At 38.2% G+C, this 13,874-nt stretch overlaps 1 protein-coding gene across 2 annotated transcripts in view; it reads left to right on the top strand.

The window, feature by feature from the left end:
- ARID5B (AT-rich interaction domain 5B) overlaps positions 1–13,874 on the top strand; it is a 378,453-nt gene that overhangs the window by 70,765 nt on the left and 293,814 nt on the right. For both annotated transcript variants that reach the window (XM_077455424.1, XM_077455425.1), the window contains one exon: positions 5,486–5,711. In XM_077455424.1, coding sequence (XP_077311550.1) covers positions 5,486–5,711 — 226 coding nt within the window. The remainder of the gene's footprint in view (positions 1–5,485; positions 5,712–13,874) is intronic.

Genomic DNA, 13,874 nt, shown 5'->3' with positions numbered 1-13,874 from the left:
AGTGCCAGCCCAAACACTCACCCCCTCTGTAGACCTCTTAATGATTTAGGATGTATAACCATGCATTACTGAGGTCCCTGGCAATATCATTCATATGCAGGAGTCAACATTATATCGGCACATCAAGCGTTAACGGGAGAAATTTTCATGTAGCTCCTCAATTACATAAACAAAATGTCAAAAAATAGTGCTCTTTGTATTTATTAAAAGGTAGCCAAAAGATTTGAGCATGTAGCATATATTTTTTTTTATTGGTGACAGATTGACCTGGGCACTTTCTGGACTTTTGGACTGCACCAGTGTATTTTATGATTTGGACTGAATATTTAAGACATATTTCGGTAACTTAGGATTTATGTATTTTGACGATAGTAACTTTATGTGGTTCTTTTAATCCGTTTACTGAAAGTAGTGCTGCACATTTTTTTGGTTTATTTTATATGTTAACAGTGCTAAACACTTTGTTCTGGCAGCATTCATTCTATTTTAATAGTTTATTTTGAAGGCTATGTGCACAGGTAGGGTTTTTTCTTTTGTTTTTTGTTTTTGTATGCAGTTTGTCTGTATTTTTGCATGCACCCAATGGCAAAATTTGCCCTCTATGTATGTACTGATGACCATTGTCAACAAGACTAAACATTAGGAAAATCTTCCAGTATGGATACACATTCTGGTAACGACCTTTTTTGAGCTTTTTCCTCACTTCCTGATGTGTCTGGGGCAGGAAATGAAAAGGAATCTCCCCGCATAGATGACAAAACAAACCTGACATGGCTTGTTCTCAGTGTTTTTATTGTTAATGAAAGCCTTTACTGAGAAAAATGTTGGGAAATATAATATAAATGGTTAACTTAGTAATAATGAGCGGTGCTAGACGTTAAGGTCAACAAAGAGCACTTGCAATGTTATCACATTTAAGCGACTATGCGATCAAAAAAAAATGAAACAATAAAAAAAAAAAAAACTATAAAAAGCCAGAGATATAAATATGCATATTCTGCTGCCAGAGAATAGATTTTTTTTTTTTTTTTGCAGAGTTGCAGCAGATGTTCATCTCTTCATAAAATGCAAGGTGTTCTGTGACTAAACTAGGGGAGACCTAGTCATTCATCCACCCCTTCTCTACCCTTGACTATTTAAGGGATATCTTGCATTCCATGAAAAGAATCCAAGGCAATTTGTATGTAGACTAGGTGAGAGGAATTGGAGGGCCAACCATAGGATCCTTTACTGTCTTAGCCAGCCATGGCTTGTCATCCCCATGGAAGTATAGTGCTGTTACTAGTATCTGGCTTTGAGGTTTTACTTTTACAATAACCAGCAGCCATACACGCCTAGTATACTTGCTAGAGCTAACTTATTAAAACATGCTTTTTACTAACTAAATTTTAGCTAGATTTCAGCTTTAAAGTGCACCTGTGCTGAGACTTTAAGTAATTGCATATTCTTAACAAGCAATAAAAGAGCTTTAAAACAAGCCACCTCTGTCCTCTCTCTAGCTGTTTTTATTGTGAAGTAGTTCATTCTCATAATTTCTAGCAGTATACAAGCACCTGATATGGTTTTACATTAGAGGCTACTAGAATACAACGATTCTACAGCAATAGAGAATAAAGGGAAATGTGGTCTTAGTTGTGTACTTTAAAGATTTACTCCAAAATGCATATAGCATATACTACTGTTTCAATTTTTTTCAGTTTACATCATGCTGCTGGTTTAGCTTTTAACCATCTGGCGCCCGTGCTATAGGCGAAAGACAGCTACAGCGCAGTGCTCAATTCCCATGAGGGCGTCCCTGGACGTTTTCCTGTTTACACATCCCCCTGCGGGCGCGCATCGGTGGAAATATGTGTTGGCCATGTCCCTTGGACACAGCAAATCACAAATCGTGCTAAATGGCCAATCACAGCTGCCATTTAGCACTCGATCGGAGTGTCCAATGAGAGATGATCTCGTATGTAAACATATGAGATCATCTACATATGAGATGATCTCTCATTGCCGCCTCTCCCTCGTCACACAGAGCTCACATGTGAGGAGTGAGAGCGACGTTCAGCATGGGCCGTGACTATGTGAACACAAACCCACACATGCCCCCTGTACCATCTGTCATCAGTGTCACGTGCCATCTGTCAGTGCCACATCAGTGTCCTGTGTCATTGTCCTGGTGCTCCAGGGCCTTCAAAAGTCTAATAGGTAGTCAACAAGTTAGATGTGTCATTTATGCTCCTAGAACACATGAAGGTGCTCCCTGCATGTTTGGCCTCTCTATGTGGCTAGACTGTGAAAGTCCCACACATGTGGTATCATAATACTCAGGTGGAGTAGCAGAATGTATTTTGGAGCATCATTTGTGGTATACACATGCCATGTGAGAGAAATAACCTATTACAATGACAATTTTATGGAAAAAAAATCTTAATTTTGGAAAGAATTGCGGGAAAAAATTATGACAACCTCAAAAACCTCACCATGCATCTTGCTAAATACCTTGGAATGTCTACTTTCAAAAAAAGGGGTAATTTGGGGGCTATTTTTACTTTCCTGGCTTTTTCAAGTCGCAAGAAATGATAGGAAGAAAAATGTAATAATTTGCAAAACTTTATCAGAGAAACAAAGGAACATTCGTTCCCCCCCCCCCCCCCCAAAAAAATGTTTTGGTCTTTTCATTTATAGTACAGGAGGGGGAGTTTAAGTGCTTAGTAGGCACGTGGTTAAGTCCCAAAATACAGCACCACAAATGCACCTATTTAAGACAAAAATATTTATTTAGTTTACGTAGGATCTTCCATTTGGCGAGCCATGCATAGAAAATGTGCTGCTATATTTTTATATCTATTTTGACATCTATTGCAGAATAAGCTGCTCTTTGCTTCATTGCACTGCTGTGTTTTTCAAACTTAAAAATGTGTATCAGCTGATGGCTTCCATTAAATTATTCCAATGCCTTTTTTTTCAGTAAAAAAAAATTGAATCCGTATATTGTATCCAAAGCTTGAGAAAACACATGCAAAACAAAAGGCTGTTCTTTTGTCAAAGTTTCAAGAATGTTATATTAACTTACTTTCTGTAAAGATCAGCAAACCATTATTCATCACAGCATGACAATTTACATTTGCTTCTAAATGGACCTAAAAGTCTTCATTTACTATGCTGCCCTTTTTTGGCAGTGATGTGAAATAGCTGAACTGTTACACTGTGGAGTTCTATTTTTTCATTGATGTGTTTTTTTTTTTTTTTTTTTTTACTTCAAAGAGATTTCTGCTGTAGTCACTCTGGCTCTTCATCTCTAAATATGTACATATCTGTCTGTAAATGTGTATACATATATTTTCATGAAATGTATAGCTATTTACTATGTACACACATTGTTGACAATGCACAGCAATACACAGCCCAACAAAAATCAAAAGGTATGGCAGGACACTGCTTGTTACAGCTTGCAGTTTAATGGGGGACAGGGAATGTTACCAAAATTGGTAGATAAAGTCTTAAAGGGGGAAGGAGTGACTGTGTATGCAGTATATTTCCAAGTATAAACATGTTTCGGAGGCTTACCAGCACTCCATGACCAGAAATGATCCTGTTTGCAAATGGTATGAATCTAAGTTCAGGTAAAGTCCTTAGGGTTGTTTAGGGAAGCAGATGACCCCCCCCCCCCCCCATTGTAGAAAGACATATGCGGCATGCTTTTACATCAATGCAGCACAGTGGTGTAGTGGTTGGCACTCTCGCCTAGCAGTAAAAAGGGTCGCTGGTTCGAATCCCAGCCACACTACCTGCCTGGAGTTTGTATGTTCTCCCTGTGCCTGCGTGGGTTTCTTCCGGGTACTCCGGTTTCCTCCCACACTCCAAAAACATGCTGGTAGGTTAATTGGCTTCTGTCCAAAATTGGCCCTAGTATATAAATGGGGACCTTGGATTGTGGGCTCGTTGAGGGTAGGGACCAATGTGAGTGTGCAATGTACAGGGATAGGGACAATTGTAGACACTCAGGTTGAACTGGATGGACTGGTGTCTTTATTCAACCTTACTAACTATGTAACACATTTGTGATTTGCTTCTGAGTTCTGCTCTCAGACAGTGATGGAAAGTTAAAAATATTAGTTGTCCCCAAACCATTAGGTGAGTAATTTTTCCAATGGAGACATCTATTCCAGTGACAGGTGTTTAAATCTCTCCCTGTTGCATCTCTGGAACAGTAAGTGAAAGGAAATTGCCCAAGCAGACACGGCAATGAACAGCAGGGATGCAAACCTATCCAATCTCTGTCCAAAACTACAAAAAGGTTTTGACTATGTACTTAATTTAGTGGATCAGAGAATTGGATTTCTGAGTTTGTAAACATAGGGAAGGCTGCACTCCCAACCCAACCCATGGGGGCTTGGTCATAGAGGAGGGGGAGCCAAGAGCAGATTTCTGAGTTGATATTAAATATCTAAAAATACATATCATTTTTTTGCTAGTTAGGTCCTTTTTACACTAAGGTGGTTTTCAGGCGCTACAGCACTAAAAATAGCGCCTGTGTAGCGCCTGAAAAAACCGGCCCCTTTCACTCCAGTGAAAGCAGATGCTGCTAAAATGACGGAAGCACCACCCCGGTGTGAAAGGGGCCATGCTGTTTTGTGACATGGGGTAGGATGCTACCTGGCTTGACCACATTTCAGTGCATCTGTTCTGAGGCTCATCCCAGTTTGACCTACCTGAACTATTCTCCATAAAGACTATATAGATATACATCCATGAGATGATATGCCCATATTTAAACAGTAGTGTTGACACTCACACTAATATTTTATTCCTTTGAAGAGCACCCCAGTGAATGGTATAATTCCATTTTAGCTAGGAGCTCTATGGTTTTCTGAGCTTGTGGTAATCCTTATCCTATTTTAGGAAGGATTTCTATGTATGGATATTGTTTGGCTTTCTTAAAATTCTATATTTTATTCGCCATAATTTTTATCACTGCATCAACAAATATCCTCCCATAATGCCCCTTTGAATTTTTTTATCGCCTGGATTTTCCATCTATCTCGAATAAGTCAGCAGAGTGACAATGAGTCTGCTACAATTGTGTATGTTTTCTTTGTTCACAAAAAAAAGAATATTTTATTTTTAAACTCTACCCCTTCAGGTAAAAGGCAGACTGCTGAACAATATCCCATGCACTAGAGATTTTCCATCTAGCACTGCAAAGTCTCTAATGGTCAGAATTCATCTTGAAAGACCTATGTGTTTTATTTTGCAACAATTCAGTGTGTAAATAAGGAAGGAAAAATGCATTTTCTGTTTGTTTCTGTGCCATTCCATAACCAAGTATTTTTCTGATGTCTGTTAGAAATGATGTTAAACCTGAGCTGTCTTTTTATTGTATGGCAAGCCTGTGGCCACTAAACAATATTACAGCTAATTTTAACTCTGAGTATAGATGAATAAATTGTTTTTGATAATCTCATAATTGCCATTATTTTTTATTTTTCTTCAGGATGAGGTAATTGCGGTTTCAGAAAAAGTCATAGTCAAGCTTGAAGACTTAGTAAAATGGGCACACTTGGATTTCTCCAAATGGAAATGTGGCCTGCGTGCATTACCTATAAAGCTCAAGGAACTGGGAAAAAATGGCCAGAAGGAATGTACCTTGAAGTACAGACAATCCATATTAAATAGTGGACTTAACTTCAAAGATGTGTTCAAAGAAAAAGCTGAACTGGGTAAGTATTTACTGGCAATAGCCACATCCTTCTATTCAAACGTTACTGTGATTCCTAACAAAATGTTGCTTGGTGATAGCATAGGATAAAATTAAATGTAAAGGGATAGTATCTGCAGTGTCAAGTCATATTGGAATATATTCTTATCTTCTAAGCAAGAGCTTCTTTGTGATAGTGTCTTGTCTTGGTGGTTCCCTGTCAGTGATCTCACACTATAGTTGACTTTTGGAAATTTAATCATAGAATGTTTGCTTAACTACATTAAATCTTTTAAGTGTTTTGCCTGGATTTTAACTTGAAATTCCTTGGTTAGATGTCTTTTAATATCACTGTATACTATAGCAGTATGAAAGTTTTTTTTTTTTTTTTTTTTTTTTTTTTTGGCATTTACAGTCAACAACTCCTATTTGTTAGAGAAAGTGTGAGAAGTGTATGGAAATAACAATTTTGACTGTAAATTAGAAAATTTAAACACATAGCAAGCAGGGCACATACCAAAACTTTAAAATGGAAGTTCTGCTGTGGTTTATTGAGACTTCTTTATTGGTATGTATATGTAGGATCTTTGTGCTTTTCCATCTTCTTAACCACTGGGTCCCTGGGCCTTTTTTCCCCAAATCCAATGGTGTCCCAGAGCACATGTTTCTCACATTATACTTTTTAGGTTTTTGTAGATTACCCTAGCCTGTATTGTACATCTTTTATTTTGTAACACATCCGGCTTTCATTTGGTAGTAAATTTGAATACATATACTTTATATCCTTGGTTCTTATTAAAAATAAGTCAGAAAAATTCTTTTTTTTTTTTTTGTAATTATTCTCAATACAGTGTTTATGTTTATTTTTTTTCACACCCCCATATATTTACCACCAATTATAATCCTCAAAGTCTGCTGATAAAAACTATATCTTATTAGTGTGACTTAGTGTATAACATAACAAAACTGTAAAGCTCAAGTGAAAGTGTCCATTTTACTTTAAAAACCAGTTCATAAATTGTTAGCCTAACATATTAAGTTAAAAATAAAACTGTGACTTTCAAGATGTTACCTCCTTTGCTGTATTCATACACCTGTCTTTTTACAAAAAAATAAAATAAAATGTATTTTACAAATAGTATTAAGTCATAAAAATACATTAATTACAAATAAGTGCCATTATCAAATCACCATACATCACTCCCATTAAAATGGCATTTACCAGTACTCTATCCAGGCATAAATAGGTTTATTTTGGCAGGCTATATCGAGGATCATGTTGCAAAGTGGCTGTTGGGTTACGTGTTTCACAGACTTAGTTTGCTTCATCAGAACAAATAGGAATTTAGAAGTTCATGATGCATCTTGGCACTGGAAGGTCTGAAAGTCTCCCAAGGGATGATGGCTGCAGAGGACATAAATGCTAGTGGAATGTATCTCTCTAGTCAGAGGATAGCCTAGTCTCAAGGTGTTCACTTAAGTCATAAGAGTGAATATAAGGATCAATGGGGTCTATTGTACCTATGTGGCACTTGTGAAATGGGGGTAAATACCATTATAAGATTATAATCAACCACACTGCATCATTGTGGACAATAGTGTACGGTAAGTGGTTTTAAAAGGTGTACCACCTAAATCGGCTACAAGAGGTCAACATTGTTATCTCACATGCCAGAGAAGGTATTGTGATCCGCCAGCACAGGGAGGGATAGATCTACTTCTCCCCAATAAACTTTTGTTTGTACGGAAAGTGGAACCAACCCACCTTCTACAGCTGATTTAGACAGCACACTTTTTAACCACTTTCAGACCGGACCATTTTGCTGGTAAATGACCAGAGGTCTTTTTACAATTTGGCACTGCGCTGCTTTAACTGGTAATTGCGCGGTCATGCAATGTTGTACCCAAACAAAATTTGCGTCCTTTTCTTCCCACAAATAGAGCTTTCTTTTGATGGTATTTGATTGCCTCTGCGATTTTTTTATTTTTTGCGATATAAACGTAAAAAGACCGAAAATTTTGAAAAAAAATGATATTTTCTACTTTTTGTTATTAGAAAAATCCAATAAACTCAATTTTAGTCATACATTTAGGCCAAAATGTATTCAGCCACATGTCTTTGGTAAAAAAAAAGTCAATAATTGTATATTTATTGGTTTGCGCAAAAGTTGTCACATCTACAAACTAAGGTACGTTTTCTGGAATTTACGCAGCTTTTAGTTTACGACTGCCTATCTCATTTCTTCAGGTGCTAAAATGGCAGGGCAGTACAAAACCCCCCCAAATGACCCCATTTTGGAAAGTAGACACCCTAAGGAAATTGATAAGTGGCATGTTGAGCCCATTGAATATTTTTTTTTTTTTGCCTCAAGCGATTGAATAATGACAAAAAATAATTTTTTTTTTTTTTTTTTTTTACACAAAGTTGTCACTAAATGATATATTGCTCACACATGCTATGGGTATATGTGAAATGACACCCCAAAATAAATTCTGCTACTTCTCCTGAGTATGGGGATACCACATATGTGGGACTTTTTGGGAGTCTAGCCGTGTACGGGGCCCCGAAAACCAAGCACCGCCTTCAGGCTTTCTAAGGGCGTAAATTTTTGATTTCACTTCTCACTACCTATTACAGTTTTGAAGGCCATAAAATGCCAAGATGGCACAAAACCCCCACAAATGACCCCATTTTAGAAAGTAGACACCCCAAGCTATTTGCTGAGAGGCATGTTGAGTCCATGGAATATTTTATATTTTGCCACAAGTTGCGGGAAAATTACAAACTTTAATTTTTTTTTTTTTTTTTTCACAAAGTTGTCACTAAATGATATATTGCTCACACATGCTATGGGCATATGTGAAATGACACCCCAAAATAAATTCTGCTGCTTCTCCTGAGTACGGGGATACCACATATGTGGGACTTTTTGGGAGCCTAGCCGCGTACGGGGCCCCCGAAAACCAAGCACCGCCTTCAGGCTTTCTAAGGGCGTTACAGTTTTGAAGGCCATAAAATGCCAAGATGGCACAAACCCCCCCCCCCCCCCCCATGACCCCATTTTGGAAAGTAGACACCCCTAAATTTAGGGGTACACTAGTGAGACTAGGTAATAAATGGCGGGTGCCCTGAAACTATAAAAAAATAACTAACCAACCAGCGTCACCTGTAACAACAGTTATATGGTGATCACTGGTGAAAGGGTTAACTAGGGGGCAATCAGGGGGCTTTATGCGGTAGTATATGGGGGTCCCTGGCGCTATAAAAAGCTGCGGCGAACCTAAATACCTACCTGCCTAACTAGCATCACCTGTGACACTAATACAGCGATCAGAAAAACGATCGCTTATTAGGCTGGGTTCACACTGGAGCGATGCGGGAACGCCACGAATCTGCGGCGGGTTCCCGCATCGCATGCCTCCCGGTGATCACGGGGTTAAACCTTTATTGGGGGGGTTAGGGGGGTACATTAGAACTAAAGGGGGCTAACCCTAACTGCCATTACAGTCACAAATGACACCAATGCAAAAAAAAAAAATGACATTGATGTCACTGTGACTGGGGGGGCAGGGGTAATTGGGGGGGTGATCGGGGGGGTGTGAGTGTGCCTGGCATGTTCTACTGTGTAGTGTCGTGTTGGTGCAACTCACCGATCCTCTCTCCTCGGTGTCGGAACGAAAAATACCGACACGGAGGAGAGATTACATCACTTCCTCTCCTGTGTTTACATTACAGGAGAGGAAGTGATGTCACGGAGCATTTTCATTCGTCGGGAGCGATCGCGAGGGGGTGGCCATGAATGAATGGCCGTCCCCTCGTCCGGGATCGCTCCCGAACGAAAACCGACCGCCGCAGGCACCGGGCAGGGGCCCGATCGGGCCCCCGACCCGCGGGCAGGCAAGGACGTACATGTAAGCCCTTATGCCTGCCCGTGCCATTCTGTCGACGTACATCGTCGTGCGGCGGTCGGGAAGTGGTTAATGCCAGTTACCTTACACTATTGTCCACATTGATCAGAACCCACCTTCCACCCAATACAGATGTGCAGCAGATCCTTTATAAAGCCCCATACACACGATAGGACTTTGAACAAACTCTCCCATGGATTTTTGTACAAAGGGCGTCGGCCCTGAACTTGTATTGCATACACACAGCAGGACTTTTTCAGCCAACTTTCACCAAATCACGTGGTTTTTCTGCTCTTTACCGCCACCTTTGGTCCACTTCTGTATTGTCTGATCTTTTGCATTGGTTCTGAGCATGCCTGTTTGTACTTTGTACAAAAGTCCTATGGTTTTCTGTACACACGATCAGACTTTGCTCCATCGGACTTTTGTTGCCAGAAAGTTTGTCCGTTCGCACAGCCAACAAAAGTCAGATGAAAACCAAAAAAAGTTTTGTCCGATGGAGCGTACACACAGTCGGATGTTGCTCCAAAACAGCTAATTTGCATGTTTGTTGTCAAAAAGTCTAATCGTGTGTATGGGCCTTAATAGTAGGTGTTTTGCTGGCTGCAATCACTAGGTATGGTCTGGGGATCCTGGATTACAAGAGTAATACTTGTAATACCTTTGTTCCAATATATGTATATAGCTGCTTGTTTTTAGTTTAGTGTCAGAAATGCAATCTCTTAAATCTGCTATTTTTCTTTTTACCAGAAGCTGTAACAGTAGCATAATGTGTGTCAGCCTGATTAATGCGTTTGCTTACCAGAAATGTCTGTGTATGCATGTTTTATATAGAACTAGGTAGCATCTGTGATCACAAGACATGCAAAATAGTAAAAAATAAAAAATAAAATAAATAATGGTGGGGGGTGGGGAGGAGAAGAGGCAAAAACCCTGGTAAAAAAAAAAAATGTTTGTATGCAAGAATATATCTTAGGATGGTGATTGCAATTTATTTTTGTTGCCATTATTAGCACTGTCATTTTTGTTGTTGCTATTGTCTCCAGGGATGTTGGGTTTTTTTTGTTTGTTTTTTTTAGATGCAATTTGCAAAACAAGTCTGCTTTTGTATGTCATTTTAGAGGAGCAGATTACAAAGGAATAAACCTTTATAAATTTGGCCTAGACTAATTGTTATTTTTCTGGTATAAGTTTAAGCAAATTCTATTCATTTTCTCTTTTTATTTTTTACAATGACCCTTTAAGTGTAGCATAAAAGCAGCAGTGTAGGCTTTATTGCCCTATAAATATGTCATTCCAGTCAGACTACATTTATATTCTTTGGATTGTTATTTAAGCCTAGAAAATATGCTTTGCAGGTTGACTATTTTATTGAAAGCCTTAGAGGCATTGAGCAGAATATGTTCTAGGTTAAGGTTGTTAAAACAGTAGTTTTATTCTGAAAGTCGACCGACTGTCAATTATAATGGCACAGTTTTTCTTTGCAGAAATCCATTAAGGTCTTCTCATTTAAAGTGGTGTCTTCAGTTCTTAAAGAACTCACAAATATTTGAAAGATGCATTGTGCCTTGTATACATTGGACCTTGAATCCCAATAAAATAAAAGGCTGTAGGAAGGGATAGTGTATATGTCCCATCATCTCCCAGTTGCTGTATATCTATATGTGTGTGTGTGTATATTCTAGCATCTCTTTGTTCCAGCTTACATGAAGTGTACTATGTTCAACTAGACATATTCTGTTTTTCTTAAAATATTAAGTACATGAGCCAGATACTAATCTTTACAAGGTAAAGATTTTGAAATCTATTTTGTAGTAAAATAAGTGCAACCAAAATGTATAATGGTTTTGGTTAGATGGCTAGAAGTTGTATTTGTAAGGCTGGCCCTAGACTTCTGTTGAGCAGAAAAGTTCAGGTCTCTGCTGAATTTAATTCCGATCAGTATATGGCCAGCTTAACTCAAGTGTCTTTTTTTTTTTCTTTGTTCCAAGGCAGAGACCCTTTCTTGTGTGCTTCCAGGACTGCCCTTTTGAGGTCACCATTCCAAGCATGGTTCTCCTTGTTGCATTTTTATTATCAATGGGTATCAAGAATGCAACATAAAGAGTTAGGCTAGTGATGAAATCATTGATTAAAGGATCAGTACTTAAAAATCGCTATTGGTAATTTTTTATTTCAGCAGCTGCCTACTCTTTAAGGCTTCTCCTGGTGCCACTTCTTCCCTCAGTCAGGAGAGCCGTCCATTTGCAAGTTGAATGTTACCAAAACACATTGAGCTGGATGTTTTTTTAGGCATCTAAAACAGTGTTTTTTTTTTTTTTGTTTTTTTTTTGTTGCTACAGCTGGAGAGTTCAAAATCTTGCTCACTTCTGCATAGAAACCAGCTTCCAGTTTTTTTTTTGTCAAAGTTTAATTGAACAAACTGGGGTTAGACGCAGATTGGCTACCATGCACAGCTACACCCGATTCTGAGTTCACCAGCTGTAGTAAATCTACCCCAGTGTGCACAAAATTACACGCTGTAGTATAACAGTTACTCGCCTGAACCAGACACTGAAGACAGACGTTAATTATTTTTAGATTTTTACTGTCTACATGCTTGTGCCAGATCAGGGCTTCACTAAGTAAAGCCTATATCAAGATAACCTAATCCTGGACCTTGCATCTTTCAAAACAAGTTGGCAGTGGCAGCAACCATGATGTTCCTCTACTCCCAGGTTCGCTTTAAGAATACATTTGTAAAACACTAACAAGAACACTAGTGCTTATCTTAAGACAAGGTTACCATGGTGAATGTAGAACCTCTGCGCCATAATTACAGACATAATAAATAAAAAGCTTTGGAGACAGCACGAGGGGGAAGAAATTTTTTATTATTTGGAAACATAGCCGGTATGGAATTAGTGATTTCATATTGGCTGTAGTAATTTCATAGAATTTCCTTGTAATGAAACATAACACCCTTACTAGAAGGCTTTTTGTCAATCCATTTGTTAGAACAAATTAGCATCAAAGATATCACAATCTGAAGAACAAATAATGAATTCCCAAAAGCTTGTTGCTTGACAGATGGTTTTGTGGCAGGATTTTTACATTATTTCATAAAGGAACAAAGAGGGGGATATATATATATATATATATATATATATATATATATATATATATATATATATATATATATATATATATATATATATATATATATATATATATATATATATATATATTCTCTAATATGTGTATGTGTGTACGTATATAGATATATGAGAGAGATGTATAGATAGAATGTGTGTATATCTCTATATTTAGGTGAATTTTGACATCTGTGTAGGGTAGCATAATTGATAAAGGCAACAATTATATTAAGAAAAAATAGCTTTGGCATTTTTATTCTTTAGAGACCTTTATTTGCGTGGAACTGTTGTACACTGGTGTTTAACGTCTTTATGAGAACATTGCATTGCGTGCGGTTTGAGTAAATGGGTTTGGATTTGCTTGCTAAGCATTATTACTCAATCAATGCACCAAAGGCCATATATAGTTTGCCTGGGCTCCATTCTCTTTTGTTGTTGAAGGGAAAAGATAAAGCATTGTTTTGTCAGTTAGAGACATGGCTCTTAGAAATACTGATCGCAATGAAGTTAAATCATTGAATAGACAGCATCATTATAGCTGAAGTTCATTCTTATATTTTGCCTTCCCGGACTTTCCTGCCCCCCTCCCCAATAAAAAATGCTAATAAAATGATGCACTAAAAAATTCTGTTTTCATTACTTACCTTTATATAAGGATGTCATCACTGGGTCTCCATGCCTCTCTTGGCAAGACAGACAGTTTTTGGCTCCCAGCGCAAGCGATGAGCTGGCTTTTGGGAGGAGTTATGGAAATATGAAAATGCTTTTGATAGGTAAATGTCAATCTGAAAGAGTAGGCATTCTTAAGCAGACTGTATTTTCATGCAGTGCATTATGTAATGCCCACACGTGATGCTGATCCTCCATGACTAAAATAACAGATATCCAATGAATAAATGGAGTGGACCAGGGACAGTAAGGCTGGGGAGGAAAGCTCTAGATAATACTGGAAGTCCCCCAGCTCGAAGGTGAGCTGTGTCTGATTTACTGCGGCTTCTAATGCATACAGCAAGAAGCTCACAGCGTGCAGTAAAATCAGTATAAGCAATTTCAGTACAGTAGAAGTGTCTGTACAACTGTGCAAGACCTGAAGACAACATGTTCAACTTTAAATGCTCTAAGCGTTTGTGTTCATTATTGCT

Source organism: Lithobates pipiens, unplaced genomic scaffold (assembly GCF_037356315.1).
Source record: "Lithobates pipiens isolate NorthernLeopardFrog02 unplaced genomic scaffold, aLitPip1_a1.2 Scaffold_25, whole genome shotgun sequence".
NCBI lineage: Eukaryota > Metazoa > Chordata > Amphibia > Anura > Ranidae > Lithobates > Lithobates pipiens.
This window is presented reverse-complemented; position numbering and strand designations above follow the sequence as displayed.